Source organism: Myotis brandtii, unplaced genomic scaffold (assembly GCF_000412655.1).
Source record: "Myotis brandtii unplaced genomic scaffold, ASM41265v1 scaffold238, whole genome shotgun sequence".
Taxonomy (NCBI): domain Eukaryota; kingdom Metazoa; phylum Chordata; class Mammalia; order Chiroptera; family Vespertilionidae; genus Myotis; species Myotis brandtii.
In genome coordinates, this window is record NW_005358983.1 from 363,129 (window position 1) to 380,426 (window position 17,298).

Genomic DNA, 17,298 nt, shown 5'->3' on the forward strand with positions numbered 1-17,298 from the left:
AAGATGACAGGATAAGAAAGAGGGCCTTGTGGAAGCGGCCACCCTACCAGAGCCCCACATGATCCTACTCTCCCCACCCTGCCTGTCCACAGATAAGGACAGGAACCTACATTTCTTTAATACTTGTTATTTGCTAGAAACTTCAAAAAGAGTTAATGTGTGTGTTCCTTGCAACAAACTATGCATGGTGATTCTTAACGACGAGGAAATAGAGATGAACAAAGGTTCCATCATTTGCTTAGGACCATATATTTAGTTAGTGGTTGAAACCCAGAGGCAAACACATACACTCCATTCCCCATTCAGTCTCCTTCCTGGAGGAGGGCTCACTTTTGTGGGGAAGGTTTCAGTAGTCCCATTAGTAGAATTGGTTCCCCCCTCACCCCCCTCAGTCTTGTCTGGCTGAATTCCAGCATTGCTTCGCACAAGAGCATTGAAATTCACGGTCACGATTAAGTTGCCACTCTTTGTTACCGAGGATGTACTTCCCCATTTCTCTTACAAGAGAAGTTAATTCACCCCCCAAATCTGGTCATTTTCTCTGTTCCTTTAATTTATTATCCTCTCCAGTGGTTAATAAACACTGTTCTCAGCCTGACGCTATTACTACCTGGGAATACATTTACAGAAAAAGACTGGTTGCTAACTTTTTTTAGAGACTTTTCTTCTTTTTGGGGGACTTTTTAATAATTCAGATATTCAAGTCCTACTTTAAAAAACTGGATTTGAAGTATTTTACTGAAATTGGAACTATAGAGTCGAAAACTGTTACGCTGTGTCTTTGTGGTGCAACTAAATTGATTTTTTGTTTTTATAATTGAAGTCAATCCATTCTGTAGTTTGAAAATCAAAGTATAATCAGCCAGGATGCTGCTCTCAGAGTGAAGTTATTTTCCCCTGCCTCACCTATCCTGTGTGGTCTCAGCCCGGTTACCTTTCTTTGTCCATTCCACATTTCAGGATTAATGTCAACACAAAGATCCATTGGGTTTTAAGGATTTAGTGGGTCACCTCCATAGAGAAACAGACAAGAACTTAACAGATGTTAAAAATACACACACACACACACACACACACACACACACACACACACACACAATAGTAAGTGTCCCTCCCTTACAGTGAGTCCTTCCAGTGCCCAGAATCCTTTTCTGATATCCATCTCCATCCTCACCCCTGCCTCAGATTTCAGCCTACATGTCACATTCTCAGAGAAGCTTTCTCATTCTCCATTTAGACCTTCCTATGGGAACACTTCACTCCTGCACTTCGAGGTAGCACTAAGTATAAAACATTTGTGCATTTAGATTTTCCATTTCTGTCTTTCCTACTAAAATGTAAATTTCATGAGAGGAAGGACTCTGTCAATCTTTTTTTTTCTAATTTTACTTTTCAGTTACAGCTTACATTTATTATTATTTTGTTTTAGTCTCAGGTGTACAGCATAGTGGTTAGACAGTCATATATTTTAAAGCAATTCCTCCCAATATTTCAAGTAACCCCTGGCACCATACATAGTTATTATAACGTTATTGACTATATTCCCTATGCTGATGTTTATATCCCTGTGACTATTGTATAACTTTTTAATCCCTTCAACCTTTTTCACACAGTCCCCCAACCCACCTCCCCTTGGCAACCACCAGTTCGCTCTGTCTTTTGAGCCTTTCAATTTTTTTTACTTTATTCTTTAGGTTCCACATATAGGTGAAATGATATGGCATATGTGAAATGTTTCTCTGACTTACTTCACTTAGCATAATACCCTCTAGGTCTTCCCATGCTTTTTGGTAAGATTTCATTCTTCCTTTATGACTGAGTAATATTCTATTGTGTAAAAGTACCACCACATTTTTATCCACTCCTCTATGGATGGGTACTTGGATTGCTTCCAGATCTTGGCTATTGTAATGGACATAGGGGTGCATATGTTTCTTTCAAGTTAGTATTTTGGGATTCTTCGGATATATTCACAGAAGTAGAATCTCTGAGTCATAAGGAATTCTATTTTTAATTTTTTGAAGAACTTCCATACTCTCTTCCACAGTGCCTGCACCAGTCTGCATTCCCACCAACAGTGCATGAGAGTTCCCTTTTCTCCACATGCTTACCAATACTTGTTTGTTGATTTATTGCTGATAGCCATACAGACAGGTGATATCTTGTTGTTTTATTTCTCTGACAGTTTCTTTATTATGTATATCTGTGTCACAGAACCCAATGTCTTTTACAAAGTACATGCTCAGTTAGTATTTGTAAAATAGGAAAAAGAGAAAATAAATAATCAGATCAAATTTAAAATAGATATTAGTGTGATAAAATAAAATAATGAATAAATAAAATAAGCGAGGGAAAGGAAAGCCAGTGTGACTGAGGTAAGGAAGGGTATTAACTGAGAAGGGTTCTCAGGGAAGAGTTTTTTGAATGAACTGACAGATGTGTCTGAAATGAGAGGATGAGGTGTACAAGTATGTAGTAGCAGGGGAATATGCCAGGGATGGGGACCAGCAAGATCCCTAGATGTCATCATCTTGGCTTATTCTAGGACCATCACAAAGGCCTACGAGAGACAGGTGGTAAGAGATGAGGAAGACAGAGAAGAGATCATGTAGTCCCCTTTGAGAGTTTGAGAGGGAAATAAGGAAAAGATATCCAATTTACATTAATTGAAAAAATAGCGTTGGTTGAAGCCATACTCTCAAGAGTCAGAGATGGAAGCAGGAGGAATGCCTGTGTGGGTGAGGATGGCAGCTCTGACTAGGGTGGATCTGCTAAAACGTTCAGATTCAAGAATACTGGAAGGCAGAGCCAATAAGGCTTTCACATTAATTGGCTATACTAGTTTGAGAGGATTAGAATCTTAGTTTTTTGGCTTTGGGCAACAGGCAGATGTAAGTGACATTATCAGAGACAAAGGGGGAAAAAGGGAGAGTTCTGTTCCAGCCACATGAAATTTGAGATACCTTTTAGACATACACGTGGGTATGCTGGGTAGCAGGTTGGATATAAGAATGAAAAACTCAGGCAAAAGGTTGGGGCTGAAATGTAAATTTTGGGCAAGTCAGTATTTAGATTGTATTGAAAACCATGAGTTTGGGTGAGATCTGAGAGAGAGAAAATGAGAGAGGGGGTTGTATGGGAGAGAGAAAGAGATGGCAGACAAGCCCTGGAACATTCTAAATTTAAAGGCCTAGTATATTAAAAAAAAAAAACAGCAAAAGAAATGAGAAGGGTTGAGGAAGGAGGAAAATGTAGGTGATTGCTATAAATGAGGCTGTGACTAGATAGAAACAAGAAGTCAAGGTAGGTTTGGGCTATTGATTTGTCTTTAAAATGGGAGAGTGTATACTTTGCCTCTATGCTGATGCAGACAATCCAGTAATTGGAAGAAAAGCTAATTTTTTTAGGAAGAGGGTGATGATTAAACCAGCAGAGGCCCTGGGCAGACGTGAAGCAATGTAAGTGCCCATTGGTTCATCATTGCTGGAAAAATCAGCAGCAGCAGAGTGTGGCACATTTGTCCTCAAATTCCTGACTATGTATTCTGGCCACTGAGCAATTATAGATATGACTGGAGAAAAGTTATTAAAGCAGAGCAGTACTGATTGAAGAGAAGGGAGCCTCGCTTACATGGCTGTGAACACAGAGGAGATTGGTACATTTCATGATGGGGAAAATGAACATCTTGAATGATTATTAATAATCTTAAAAATTAAATCAGCATGGTCACTCCATTGGGGTATATTAGAAGTGCGGGGAAGAGTAAAAGATGAGATTTCTTCAGAGAGGGAGAAAACCAGTTGCACGGTAGTCAGGTAATGCTGCATGCTCACTTGAAATTTTTTTTTTTTTTTTTTTCCATATATTTAGTTAGTGGTTGAAACCCAGAGGCAAACACATACACTCCATTCCCCATTCAGTCTCCTTCCTGGAGGAGGGCTCACTTTTGTGGGGAAGGTTTCAGTAGTCCCATTAGTAGAATTGGTTCCCCCCTCACCCCCCTCAGTCTTGTCTGGCTGAATTCCAGCATTGCTTCGCACAAGAGCATTGAAATTCACGGTCACGATTAAGTTGCCACTCTTTGTTACCGAGGATGTACTTCCCCATTTCTCTTACAAGAGAAGTTAATTCACCCCCCAAATCTGGTCATTTTCTCTGTTCCTTTAATTTATTATCCTCTCCAGTGGTTAATAAACACTGTTCTCAGCCTGACGCTATTACTACCTGGGAATACATTTACAGAAAAAGACTGGTTGCTCTAACTTTTTAGAGACTTTTCTTCTTTTTGGGGGACTTTTTAATAATTCAGATATTCAAGTCCTACTTTAAAAAACTGGATTTGAAGTATTTTACTGAAATTGGAACTATAGAGTCGAAAACTGTTACGCTGTGTCTTTGTGGTGCAACTAAATTGATTTTTTGTTTTTATAATTGAAGTCAATCCATTCTGTAGTTTGAAAATCAAAGTATAATCAGCCAGGATGCTGCTCTCAGAGTGAAGTTATTTTCCCCTGCCTCACCTATCCTGTGTGGTCTCAGCCCGGTTACCTTTCTTTGTCCATTCCACATTTCAGGATTAATGTCAACACAAAGATCCTTTGGGATTTAAGGATTTAGTGGGTCACCTCCATAGAGAAACAGACAAGAACTTAGCAGATGTTAAAAATACACACACACACACAATAGTAAGTGTCCCTCCAACTTACATTAATTGAAAAAATAGCGTTGGTTACTTTGTTGAAACCGTACTCTCAAGGGTCAGAGATGGAAGCAGGAGGAATACCTGTGTGGGTGAGGATGGCAGCTCTGACTAGGGTGGATCTGCTCAGATCTGAACATCCAAGATGTTCAGATTCAAGAATACTGGAAGGCAGAGCCAATAAGGCTTTTCACATTAATTGGCTATAGCAGTTTGAGAGGATTAGAATCTTAGTTTTTTGGCCTTGGGCAACAGGCAGATGTAAGTGACATTATCAGAGAAAAAGGGGGGAAAAAGGGAGAGTTCTGTTCTGGCCACATGGAATTTGAGTTACCTTTTAGACATACACGTGGGTATGCTGGATAGCAGGTTGGATATAAGGATGAAAAACTCAGGCAAAAGGTTGGGGCTGAAATGTAAATTTTGGGCAAGTCAGTATTTAGATTGTATTGAAAACCATGAGTTTGGGTGAGATCTGAGAGAGAGAAAATGAGAGAGGGGGTTGTATGGGAGAGAGAAAGAGATGGCAGACAACCCCTGGAACATTCTAAATTTAAAGGCCTAGTATATTAAAAAAAAAAAACAGCAAAAGAAATGAGAAGGGTTGAGGAAGGAGGAAAATGTAGGTGATTGCTATAAATGAGGCTGTGACTAGATAGAAACAAGAAGTCAAGGTAGGTTTGGGCTATTGATTTGTCTTTAAAATGGGAGAGTGTATACTTTGCCTCTATGCTGATGCAGACAATCCAGTAATTGGAAGAAAAGCTAATTTTTTTAGGAAGAGGGTGATGATTAAACCAGCAGAGGCCCTGGGCAGACGTGAAGCAATGTAAGTGCCCATTGGTTCATCATTGCTGGAAAAATCAGCAGCAGCAGAGTGTGGCACATTTGTCCTCAAATTCCTGACTATGTATTCTGGCCACTGAGCAATTATAGATATGACTGGAGAAAAGTTATTAAAGCAGAGCAGTACTGATTGAAGAGAAGGGAGCCTCGCTTACATGGCTGTGAACACAGAGGAGATTGGTACATTTCATGATGGGGAAAATGAACATCTTGAATGATTATTAATAATCTTAAAAATTAAATCAGCATGGTCACTCCATTGGGGTATATTAGAAGTGCGGGGAAGAGTAAAAGATGAGATTTCTTCAGAGAGGGAGAAAACCAGTTGCACGGTAGTCAGGTAATGCTGCGTGCTCACTTGAAATTTAAAGTTAATTTAAGATGAGATGCATCTCCAGAGTGATCTAATTTATTTTCCTTCATCAGTCCATAGGTACCCATAGAGTAAGCAGAATTGGGTTTAGGTTCAGGGCTTAGCCACGCACATGTGAGGGGGAGAGAAAGAGCACAGGACTTGAAGGAGTTGATAAGGAGGTGAGTATACTCTTTGGCCATGAAACTGAGGCCAGGCTGTGAAGGAAGTGGGGAAAATGAGCAAAGTGGAATGGATTGAAAAGGTCTTAAGGAGCCTAAGAATGCTTCTAGTGAATGAAACTAAATGAAGTGAGCTGGAAAGATACGAGGTCAAGGTCAGAAGTGAGAGGCAAACTCGGTGTTCACTGCAGCATCATTCACCCTAGCCAAGGTGTGGAAACAGCCGAAGTGTCTGTTGGCAGATGGATGAGTGGGTCAAGAAAATGTGGTGTACATGCACAATGGAATATTATTCAACTTTTTTAAAAAAGAGAAATACCATCCTGTGCAACAACATGGATTAACCTGGAGGGCTTCATGCCAAGTGAAATAAGCCAGACTGAGAAAGACAAATACTGCATGGTATCACTTACATGTGGAATCTTAAAAAACACCACACAACTCAAACTCAAAAACAGAGAGTGGAAAAGTGGTTGCTGGAGTGAAGAGGGGGGGGAGGGGTAGAGAGGTTGGTCAAAGGATAAAAAATTTGTAGTTATAAAATGAATAAGGCCTGATGATTTAATATATAACATGGTGACAAAAGTTGATAACACAATATTGTATAATTAACATTTGCTTAGAGAGTAGAACTTAAATTTTCTTACACATACACACACACACACATACACACGGTAAATATGTGAGGTGATGGATGTATTAATTAACTCAGTGGGGGGAATTCTTTCACAACACATGCTTATATCAGATCATCATGTATACCTTAAAATATTTTACAATTTTATTTGTCAGTTATACCTCCATAAAGCTGTGGGGAAAGAAACTAGGAAGTGGGAGACAAATGAAGATTTGGGGATGTGATCATTGGTTATAATAATGGAAGTATGATCTCAGCTATATGGTCTATGCGGGAGAACATTGGAAGTCACTTATACATAACTGGAAGTATCAGAACGTATTGCTTAGATTTAATGATTTCTGCTGTTGGGAAAAATACCTCTTGGGTCATTCAGTGAGACCTAATGAGGCAGTATCCAGAGCATTGTTTATCATGTCAGGAAAAGAAATGGTGTTTGAAAACTGCATTTGCTCTTAGGTTCCTCAGAATGTCATTTAATGCATGCACTATACACCAGTGAGTAAAAGTCTAAGCATAATTCATAGGATTGCCTACTTCCTTCCCAGCCAGTTTTCTCCCAGCTTTACACGTTGGGAACATCCCACGTATATAACATCAAAATTATTTTATCAAGTGTGGGACCATGACATAGAAATGTTATGAAGCTTGTCACTTTCCCTCTGATTAAAATATTGCAGACATCTACTGTGTTTGGTTTGTTGAACCAAGGTAAATACTTCCTTAACACATGGCGGACGGATCACGAGAATTCTTGCTTCATATTACACAGTGTCTTACAAAGTGTCATATTTTAAAAATATATTAGGTTGTAAGTACATGTAATAAATAACTTCAAAATGTGATAGGTATTTAATTTTAAAGCGTGCCTTTAACATTTATGTAAAACATTCTTTATACTCATTCAATAGAAACTTAACTGGCCACTGGGTAAAGCTAGCAATAAAACTACTGGTCCGCAATGTGTTAAAATTCAAGGACAGACCTTATGCATATACACTAAGTCTGGTAATAAGTAGGACCTACACTGTAGGATCACTGAGGATGAAAGGCGATAATACATGTATATCGATAAGCCCAAAGTCTAGCAGTATGCCCCTCAATATAAATCAGCTATTCTACAATGGGTATGCAGTCAGCCTTTGTTGAAATGAATCTGGTGCTATAATACCCTACATGAAAATACTAATTGCAACGTAAGAACAAGACTCTGTTGAGTGTTAGGAGTAGTGGAAAATAAGAGTAGGCATTCAGCTATATAGCTTACCAAATGTTTTTCATTTCACCGTAACATCTGTAAGCTGCTCATTTTATAGTTGGTGTCCTGTATTTCTTTCATAGATTGTTGTCTGAAAATCAATTTGCTTTTCCCAACATCTGACAAGTGAATCTACCCTGAGGAGTGGAAAAATCTTTAAAGATTTTTCTTTTATCTGCATATCTCAAGGATTTATCAGTCAAGAGCTTCTATTTTTTACCTGTGGATATTTTTCCCAGTTGCAAAATTAACTTTTTCCCAGTCATATCTACAACTGCTCGGTGGCAAGAATATGTAGTCAATAATTTGAGAACAAATGTGCCACACTCTCTGTTGTACAATGATTTTCAGTATAAATGTCTGTGTACGAGGTAACATTTCTCTGGAACTCAATTAGATGAAAAAGTAACATTTTAAAAAGGTCATACATTAAGGCTAATTTTTCTGGTGACGTGCCTAAGGTAGACTTGGGCTACATAAGGTGAATTTATTATGTTTACACTGAAGTCCTCTGGTGGAGAGAACAAACGTGAACGCATAGTTACATTGATTACAGGGCTGAGAAGTGTAGACAAGTATATTCTTTTTCTCCCACGAAGAGATGTGCCAGTTTTTAAAATATTTCACCCCTTGCCCTGACCAGTTTTGTTCAGTGGATAGAGCGTCGATCTGTGGACTGAAGGGTCCCAGGTTCAATTCCGGCCAAGGGCATGTACCTTGGTTGCGGGCATATCCCCAGTAGGAGGTGTGCAGGAGGCAGCTGATCGATGTTTCTCTCTCATCGATGTTTTTAACTCTCTATCCCTCTCCCTTCCTCTCTGCAAAAAATCAATAAAATATATTTTCAAAAATTTATTTTAAAAAAAGAATATTTCACCCCTTTTGGTTTGGTAAGTAGTGCCGAACACATGTATTTGAGACTTAGAAATTGAACTGAGACCTCAAAGCTCAGTTCACTTAAGAGTTTTACGTCTTCCGGCGATGCAGCGATGGCGTTCTCATAGGAAGCAGGTCACTGGATGTGTGTGTGTGAAAAGCGAGCCAAGTGGCTCTGTAACAGGGTGTACACCACAGAATAACATCACACACCAACGGCAAGAAATTGTGTTTCCACAGCATGAAAATGACATACGGCCACCCGCTGGAAAGCAACGGAAACGCTCTATAACCAAAAACCCCAAAATCGGAGGTTTGCCTCTCATTCCCATCCAGCAGGAGAAAAATGCCACCCAAGCCTGGAGAAATATCGAGGTAGGTCAGGATTTTATTTTGTTTATGTTAATTCTAGCATTTGTTTTCTTTGGTCTTACTGTGATTGAGTGCACTCATTAATTCATTGGCTTCAAAAAATCAGGAATAATATCTTTGAAAAGCATAAGAAAAATCACATCCTTCAAGAAAACATGAGAAATTCTATGGCATGTTTTAGAAGTTTTGTGGGGTTTTTTTAACTTCTTTGAAATGATTAGTGTAGTGATGTCATTGACTGTTAAATATGCACAGTACCACCTGTTTGCTTATCCCTAAAGTAGCCGAGCCATTTTAAATACGTGTACAGAAGCTCTGGTGGTAAAATCAAAGTCTCAAATTAGTCTTACAGGTTTACTTCTAACAATCTGAGAATGAGCCCATGGCAGCAGATGTCTGCTGAAACCCTGGCCACTAGACTTCCTAGTGACATATTCAAGCAGTGGTTTGGGAACCGATGGGGTGTCCCAGTTAATTTAAGGAGCTGCAAGATGACCTCTGAGCATCAAAATAGATTTGGCTTTTTTTTCCTGAAAGCCGCGATTTGTTCCCCTTCTCACCTTGAGGGGCAGGGAGAGCAGAAGTGGCATCAACCTGAGCTTCAAGTGCAGGCTCTTCAGGAAAGAGTGGAGGCTGTTTACACTCAAAACACCCTGCTCTGGGGCTAATGCACATTTCAGTGCCTCCTTTGAGTCTCTCAGAGCAGAAAGAAACGCATGTAAAAGATGTCCTTCTTCTTCGAGGCTGGGTTTGGCATTAAGCTGTTTGAATTTCTTGCTTTCCAAACAGAAATATCTTTTGAAAGACTAAAGCCATTTTAACTTACTGATCAGATTTTAAGAAATATTTGTCCATGCCTATCTCTCTTTGAACACTTATCTCATTAGAATATTCCTCTTCTCTAAAAAGACAAAAGCTTTGGAAACATTGGTTTATTACCTTTGTTGCCTACTTGGTCCTTCTGCACTAATGTAATCAAAGAGAAGAATAATCTTCCAAGAAATCATGAGCTTGTTTCTCCTGCCATTCTGGGTAATAAACTGCCCTACAAAACTATGGATTCCTTAGCTAATCTAGAAGCTTAAAATTCCAAGGGCTGCATTTCCCAGAAACCAAGGTTGGGAGAGACAGGTTGAACAAGTGAAGCCAACATAGGGAGTGGATATGCCCTATAGTGACCCCAGCTTGTCCTGACATTGTCTTAGGATCAATTATAGCCCAAAGCAAAAGCTATAGTATTGGTATTAAAATACATTAAATCAGTACCAGTTAAGAATTGGGATGATAATTGAATATATAATTGTTATCTAATACAAAATTCAAAATTTCAGAGACAATGTTTTTAGCATACTTAAGACCAGGGAGCTGAACTAAAACACTGAAGATATTGTTAAAGGCTTTTAAAACAACTCCATGAAATATTAATAGAAAAATTAATGAGTAGTTAAACCTAAGATTTTTTTGTAAATTTAAGTGCGGTGATTTGGTGATTCAACGTATAGGCAAAGAGTGCTTAAAAATATTCCAACGTTGGGGGAAAGTTGAAAGTTTAAAAAGCATTAAAACAAAATTAGTGAAAATTAAACATTTTTCCTATGAACTATAAACCTCCTAGAAAAAAAACAAAACATAGGCAGTTAACTTTGACATTGCTCTTAGTAATATTTTTTTGAAATATCTCCTTGGGCAAGGGAAATGAAAGAAAAAAGTAAACAAATGGGACTACATCACACTAAAAAGGTTTTTCACAGCGAAGGAAACAAACAAAATGAATGAAACAAACTACTGAATAGAAGATATTTGCCAGTGTTACATCCAATAAGGGATTATTGTCCAAACTCATACAATTTAACACCAAAAAACAATCCAATTAAAAAATGGGCATAGGGCCCGCTGCTGTTGCTCAGTGGCTGAGCATCTACCCACGAACCAAGAGGTCATGGTTTGATTCCTGGTCGGGGCACATGCCCGGGCTGTGGGGGCTCAAATCCCCAGTAGGGGGCGTGCAGAGGTAGCCAATCAATGGTGTTTCTCATCTGTGTTTCTATCACTCTATCCCTCTCCCTTTCTATCTCTCTAAAAAAAAAAAAAAAATCAAAAACATTGAAAAAATCTTTACTTAAAAAATAAAAAATGGTCATAGAACCTGTATAGACATTTCTGCAAAGAAAACATACAGAAGGCTAATAGACGTATGAAAAGATGCTAAACATCACTAATCATCAGGGAAATGCAAAATAAAATCATGAGATATCATCTCACACCTGCCAGAATGGCTGTCATCAATAAGTCAGCAAGTGTTGGCGAGGTTGTGGAGAAAAGGGAACCCTTGTGCACTGTTGGTGGGATTGTAAATTGGTGCAGCCACTATGGAAAACAGTACAGAGGTTCCTAAAAAAAATTAAAAATAGAGCTACCTATGAGCCAATGCTTCACTTCTGGGCATTTATCTGAAGAAATCCAAAACACTCATTTGAAAGATATATACATCGCTGTATTGCAGCGTTATTTACAATAGCCAAGATATTGAAGCAACCTGTGTGTTCATCAACAGACAAGGATAAAGAAGATGCAGTACTTATATATATTGGAACACTTATCTCATTAGTATTGAACACTATTACTCAGCCATAAAAAAAATGAGATCTTACTTGGTACAACATGGATGGGCTTGGAGGGTATGCTAAGGGAAATAAGTCAGAAAGAGAAAGACAAATACCATATGATGTCACTTACATGTGGACTCTAAAAGAAACCTCCCAAAATAAATGAATAAACAAAACAGAAACAAACTCATAGATACAGAGAAGAAATTGATGATTGCCAGACAGGACGGGGGCTGGGAAGATGGGTGAAGAAGAAGGGATTAGGAGTATTAAGTTGCCAGTTGATAAAAGCAGTCACAGGGATGTAAACACAGCATAGGAAATATACTCAACTCTATTACAATAACGGTAAGGTGCCAGGTGGGCACTAGACTTACCGGGGTGATCACCTCATAAGGTATATAAATATCTAATCACTATGTTGTGCACCTGAAACCGTAATTGAGGGGAAAAATTAAAAGCAAAGTGTACCTCTATACCTTCGCAGGTATTGTGACAGTGAATTTCCATGCCTGTAGGTCCTTACAGTTTACTGAATGAACGTGTACTCTAATCTACTGGTGTTTTTAAAAATATTTCTGTGGAATTCTAATATTATGTGGGAGGAAAGATTTTACTAAATATTTTGGGAGGAAATTAAAAAAAAAACACACAGAAAGAAGTTAAACAGATTTCTCTGTCATAATACTCCTCAGTGTCTTTAATATGCTGTTATCTTGAAGAGAGGCTGTGGTACAAAGAGCATTTCCCCAAACTCAGGGGCCACAGCTACTTCCTTTTCTCTGTGAGTATAACTACAGATACACGGACATGTGTCACATCCAAGCAAAAGGAAACCAGAAGAGGCAAGTTTGAAAAGACACTCAATTTAAATAACTACCCTGAAAGGCATCTTTGGAGTTCTGCGTTAAATGCACGTTCAGATGAATTTCCATGGTCTTCATTTTAGTCCACATTGTAGCTCTCGGATCAGTATTTAAATTTAGGGAAGCCGCTTGTGTCAAAATTAGAACCTAAATCCTAGAAATAAGCTGTAATATAAGAAGCAGACTTCCTGTTCTCTGTGAGTATAACTACAGATACACAGACATGTGTCACATCCAAGCAAAAGGGAATCGGAAGAGGCAAGTTGGAAAAGACACTCAATTTAAATAACTACCCTGAAAGGCATCTTTGGAGTTCTGCGTTAAATGCATGTTCAAATGAATTTCCATGGTCTTCATCTTAGTCCACATTGTAGCTCTCAGATCTGTATTTAAATTTTGGGAAGCCGCTTGTGTCAAAATTAGAACCTAAATCCTAGAAATAAGCTGTAATATAAGAAGCATCAGCTTTTATGTGGAATGCGTTTTTCAAATGTAAATTGCCAAGTCCGGCCTTCCCATGCGGTGTTTCCTTTTACCCTAGAGCGCCAGGGGGGAGCTGGAGAAGCTGCGGCTCCTTGAGAAGCGCGACCAGGAGCCTGGGGACAGCACCCTGAAGGACAGAGCCTCCATGGTGGCCCACTGCCTGGAGCACAGGGACGATAAACTGCGGCATCGAACCCGGAAGCATCGCAGCCTCTACTGTCTGGAGGACACAGAGGCTGAGACCGAGGCCTTTCATGGGCAGCAGAAAGGCCCTAAAGGCTCATCGAAGACCCTGGGGAAGGCTGAGGACAGGAACGGCAGAGCCACTCTGGACGCTGATAATAAGTTGCCGTCCCAGGTCATCAAAGAACTCAGCGTGGTCCTACAACGGTCAAGAACCCTTCCGAAAGAGTTACAGGGCGAGCAGATCTTGCAGAAAGAAATAAAATGACTTGCAGATTTTTTTAAAAAAAGAACATTGCATACAATGTTTGTGTACAAATCAGAAAGCAAACTATAATGGTTTGTAACATTTGTCTAGCTGTATGTACTCATTTGAAGAGCATTTGGGAATATATATGTATATATGTGATAAGTGTAAGATTTAACTTTATTTTGGTCTGAACAAAGCTTGTACAGCGCACCTGTATTAACCGTGTGTAAAAAGTCCTTGGGTTACTTTGAGTGGCCAACCTTTTGAAGTAGGTGTCTTTTAAGTGGTGTAATTTATGAGCACAAAGATCCCACTGTACTGTATTGTATAAAATGCTGTTTAAACGAAGCCTATGAAACTATGTGTAACACATTTTGCACTTTGAGGAACCCTGTATATTAGGTTAGCACATGTTTTTAGGTTTACAGAGGATCTACCTTAGGGAAAAGAAAGGGAAGTAAGTTGAAAATGGGGAGGGTTTATTTTAGTGGCTGCCTGTCACACAACACAGTTAGCACATGTTTTTAGGTTTACAGAGGGTCTACCTTAGGGAAAGAAAGGGAAGTAAGTTGAAAATAGGGAGGGTTTATTTTAGTGGCTGCCTGTCACACAACACCGGGGTTTTAAAAAGAGGCCAGAAGTTAACAAACGCCCTAAAAACCGAGGAGGTTAGGATGTATTCCAGTTCACTTTTGAGAAATGGCTTGTGAAGAAAATGTCTAGTGACTGAGTATTTCCCAAGAGCCTGACTCAGCCAACAAACATGCCTGATGGCACTGGCCACTCTTCGTTGGGGTGTGAGTGGACCAGCCACAGTCGACACTCACTACACTGCAGGTCTCTGTGGGTGGCTGCTGAGAGGAGACTTACACTGCCCGGGAGGCGTGTGCACAGGGCCCGGCGTGGACGCCAGTTGCACTGTTGCTGTGTCCAGGAACGTGGTCTTGGTCTTCAAGAGTTCCTCGCCATGGTTTTGGTACGAACACAATTCATCATTGCAGCGTTTTGTTATTGTGGTTTTTTGTTATTGTTTTACTGTGTACGCCCCCTTCTTGTTACTTTTAAGTAAGGTTGTAACATGGTTCTCTGCACTGTCAGAACTAACTGGAAGTATGCAGCATGCAGCCATTTTGCAGCGGGAGGTAGGGGAACAAAGCCCTATCTATCTTGACATCCACTTCGATCAGCTACTGAGTCCATGGTTCCCCCAGGGCTTATAGTACTAATTATAGCTCATGGAAGGGGCAGCACTTTTCAGCAGTGTCTTTAGAATTCTATCAGATCTGGCACGTTTCCATGAAAACTTATTTTATGTATGGATGCTTTATCCCTAGCATTTCTTTTTACTCCCCTCTACTTTTTGAGTATCTTGATCAGAATTTGTATACAAAGGACCATACTTTGGTCGGTCTGATCATAGTACAGTAATATGCTGCCAAATGCTCTGAGTTTCTTCACTGTAAAACACTTATATTTGGTGGGGATAAAATTGTTTGCCCTGGATATATGCTATTTATTCTTTTAACCCAAATAGATTGGAATTTTTTTAAAGAAGAGAAAACTGCGGGTCAGTTTATAAAATAGATGGGCACTGCTGGGGAGCCTTTTGGTATTTTAGAAAAAAAATCCAAACTAAACAGTGATCCTAATAAGTGATATTTATGTTATAAAGTAAGGAGGCATATCAAAATTAATGTTGGACAACGTTGGACAATGGGAACAGTATCTGGAGTGTACCTGTCTTATCTGAATATTTTTGAAACTTGAGCTTCAAATCTAATAGCTTCTGTTTCCTGTACAATGCTCTCTGTTTTTCCAAGTGTAAGATAAGGGCTAATGATATCTCATATATTTTGAGTAAAAATTAAAATTGTTTTACAAGTCCATCTGAGTGTGACTGTCTCTATTTTCAGAGTTTCAAGTTGTCATGAATTAAATAAAATAGATTGTCTTTCCTTTTTTCCCTTTTAAAAAAGTTGAGTTTAATATATATGTAAAACTAGCTCATTCATTTTTTCATGTACATCAATACAAATATTGTTCTATTTTTAAATGATGAATATATGCAGACCTGACACAAACAGAGTGATGTTACTTTTAACTTTCATTTCTGTAGCCCTAAAAGTAATTACTAGACATTGGAACAGCCGTATGATCCAGCAATTCCACTTTTGGTTATTCTTCTGAAGAATAACTACACAAAAAGATATATGGTCCCCTATGTTAATTGCAGCATTCTTTATAATAGCAGGATATGGAAACTACCTCAGTGTCCATTGATGGGTGATATATATACATATAATGGAATGCTATTCAGACATAAAAAATAATAAAATCTTGCCATTTGCAACAACATGGATGGACATTGAGGACAGGCTAAGTGAAATAAATCCGAGAAAGACAAATACCATATGATATCACTTATATGGAGTATCTACAAACAAACAAACCAAGTTCATAGAATACATTGCTGGTTCCTAAAGGCAAGGGTTGGGAGTGGGCAACATGGTGAAGAGGGTCAAAAGGTAAAAACTTCTAGTTGTAAAATAAATAAAGTAAGGGGATGTAATATAAAGCATGATGACTGTCATTAACAACACTGTATTGCATATTTGAAAATTGCTAAGAGTAAATCTTAAAAGTCATTGCAAGAGAAATTTTTGTGAATGGACAGAGACAGATGTTAACTCGACTATTGTGGCATTTTGCAACATATACAAATATTGAATCATTATGTTATATACCTGAAGCTAATATAATGTTACATGTCACTTATCTCTCAGTAAAAACAAAACAGACAGACATACATACATACATACATACATACATAAATGTAACCTTCACCAATTCAGCTCAGTCCCTGATTAGATCAATGTCATAAGCCTCTTCTCTGCCAAAAGATAAAAAAGTGCATCCTCTCTAGAAAAAGATAATATTTTCTAGAATTTCAGCAAGTTTTTTCACTATCTGGCATTTAAAAAAATCATTTAAAGAGACAGGAACCTGTGAATAACAACAACAAAAATGAAGGGGAAAAATATAAAATGAAAGAGATCTACAAGTGAACATGCTATTGGAATTATCAAACAAGGACTCAATGACAGCTATGATTAATATGATCAAGAAAAGTAGAGGAAAAATAAAATACAGGAAAAGTTGGATAATTCTGCCAGAGTATTAGAATCTAAAAAATGAAATGGAAATTCTAGAGTTGAAAAATAAAATAACCTAAGTTAAAAGTAAATGGGTTTAATAAAATAATATACATGTGCCAATTAATGAATTGGAAGAAAGGATTAAATATTTTAATTGTATATCTCCAACCAAACACAGGAAAACAAATGGGAGATATGGCAGAAAGAGAATGTGGGACACTGAAAAGGTCTAACATGTGATTTGATATCCAGGAGAGGAGAGAATAAATAGGGAGGAGGCAACATTAGGAGAAAGGATGATGAATTTTTCAAAACCGATAAGGAATGTCAACCAACAGATACAGTAAGCTATCCAAAGTCTGAGCAAGGGAAATACAAAGGGAACTGCGCATAGTAACACCAGAGGAAAACAATGGAAAAGTGAAGAAAGAACTTTTAAAATTGGAGAATAAAGAAACACTAAATTTAAAGTAACAACAATATGATGATAGTGGCCTCTCACCATGGAAAAAATTAAGGTGGCAGATATAAGG

At 38.5% G+C, this 17,298-nt stretch overlaps 1 protein-coding gene across 1 annotated transcript in view; it reads left to right on the top strand.

Annotated features, from left to right (window-relative positions):
- Positions 1 to 13,958, top strand: part of ARAP2 (ArfGAP with RhoGAP domain, ankyrin repeat and PH domain 2) — a 164,753-nt gene extending 150,795 nt beyond the window's left edge. Inside the window, exons 31-32 of the mRNA XM_005866851.2 lie at positions 8,900 to 9,225; positions 13,236 to 13,958. Of these exons, the coding sequence (XP_005866913.1) occupies positions 8,900 to 9,225; positions 13,236 to 13,628 (719 nt within the window). The 3' untranslated portion in view covers positions 13,629 to 13,958. The remainder of the gene's footprint in view (positions 1 to 8,899; positions 9,226 to 13,235) is intronic.
- The last annotated feature ends 3,340 nt before the right edge of the window (positions 13,959 to 17,298 follow it).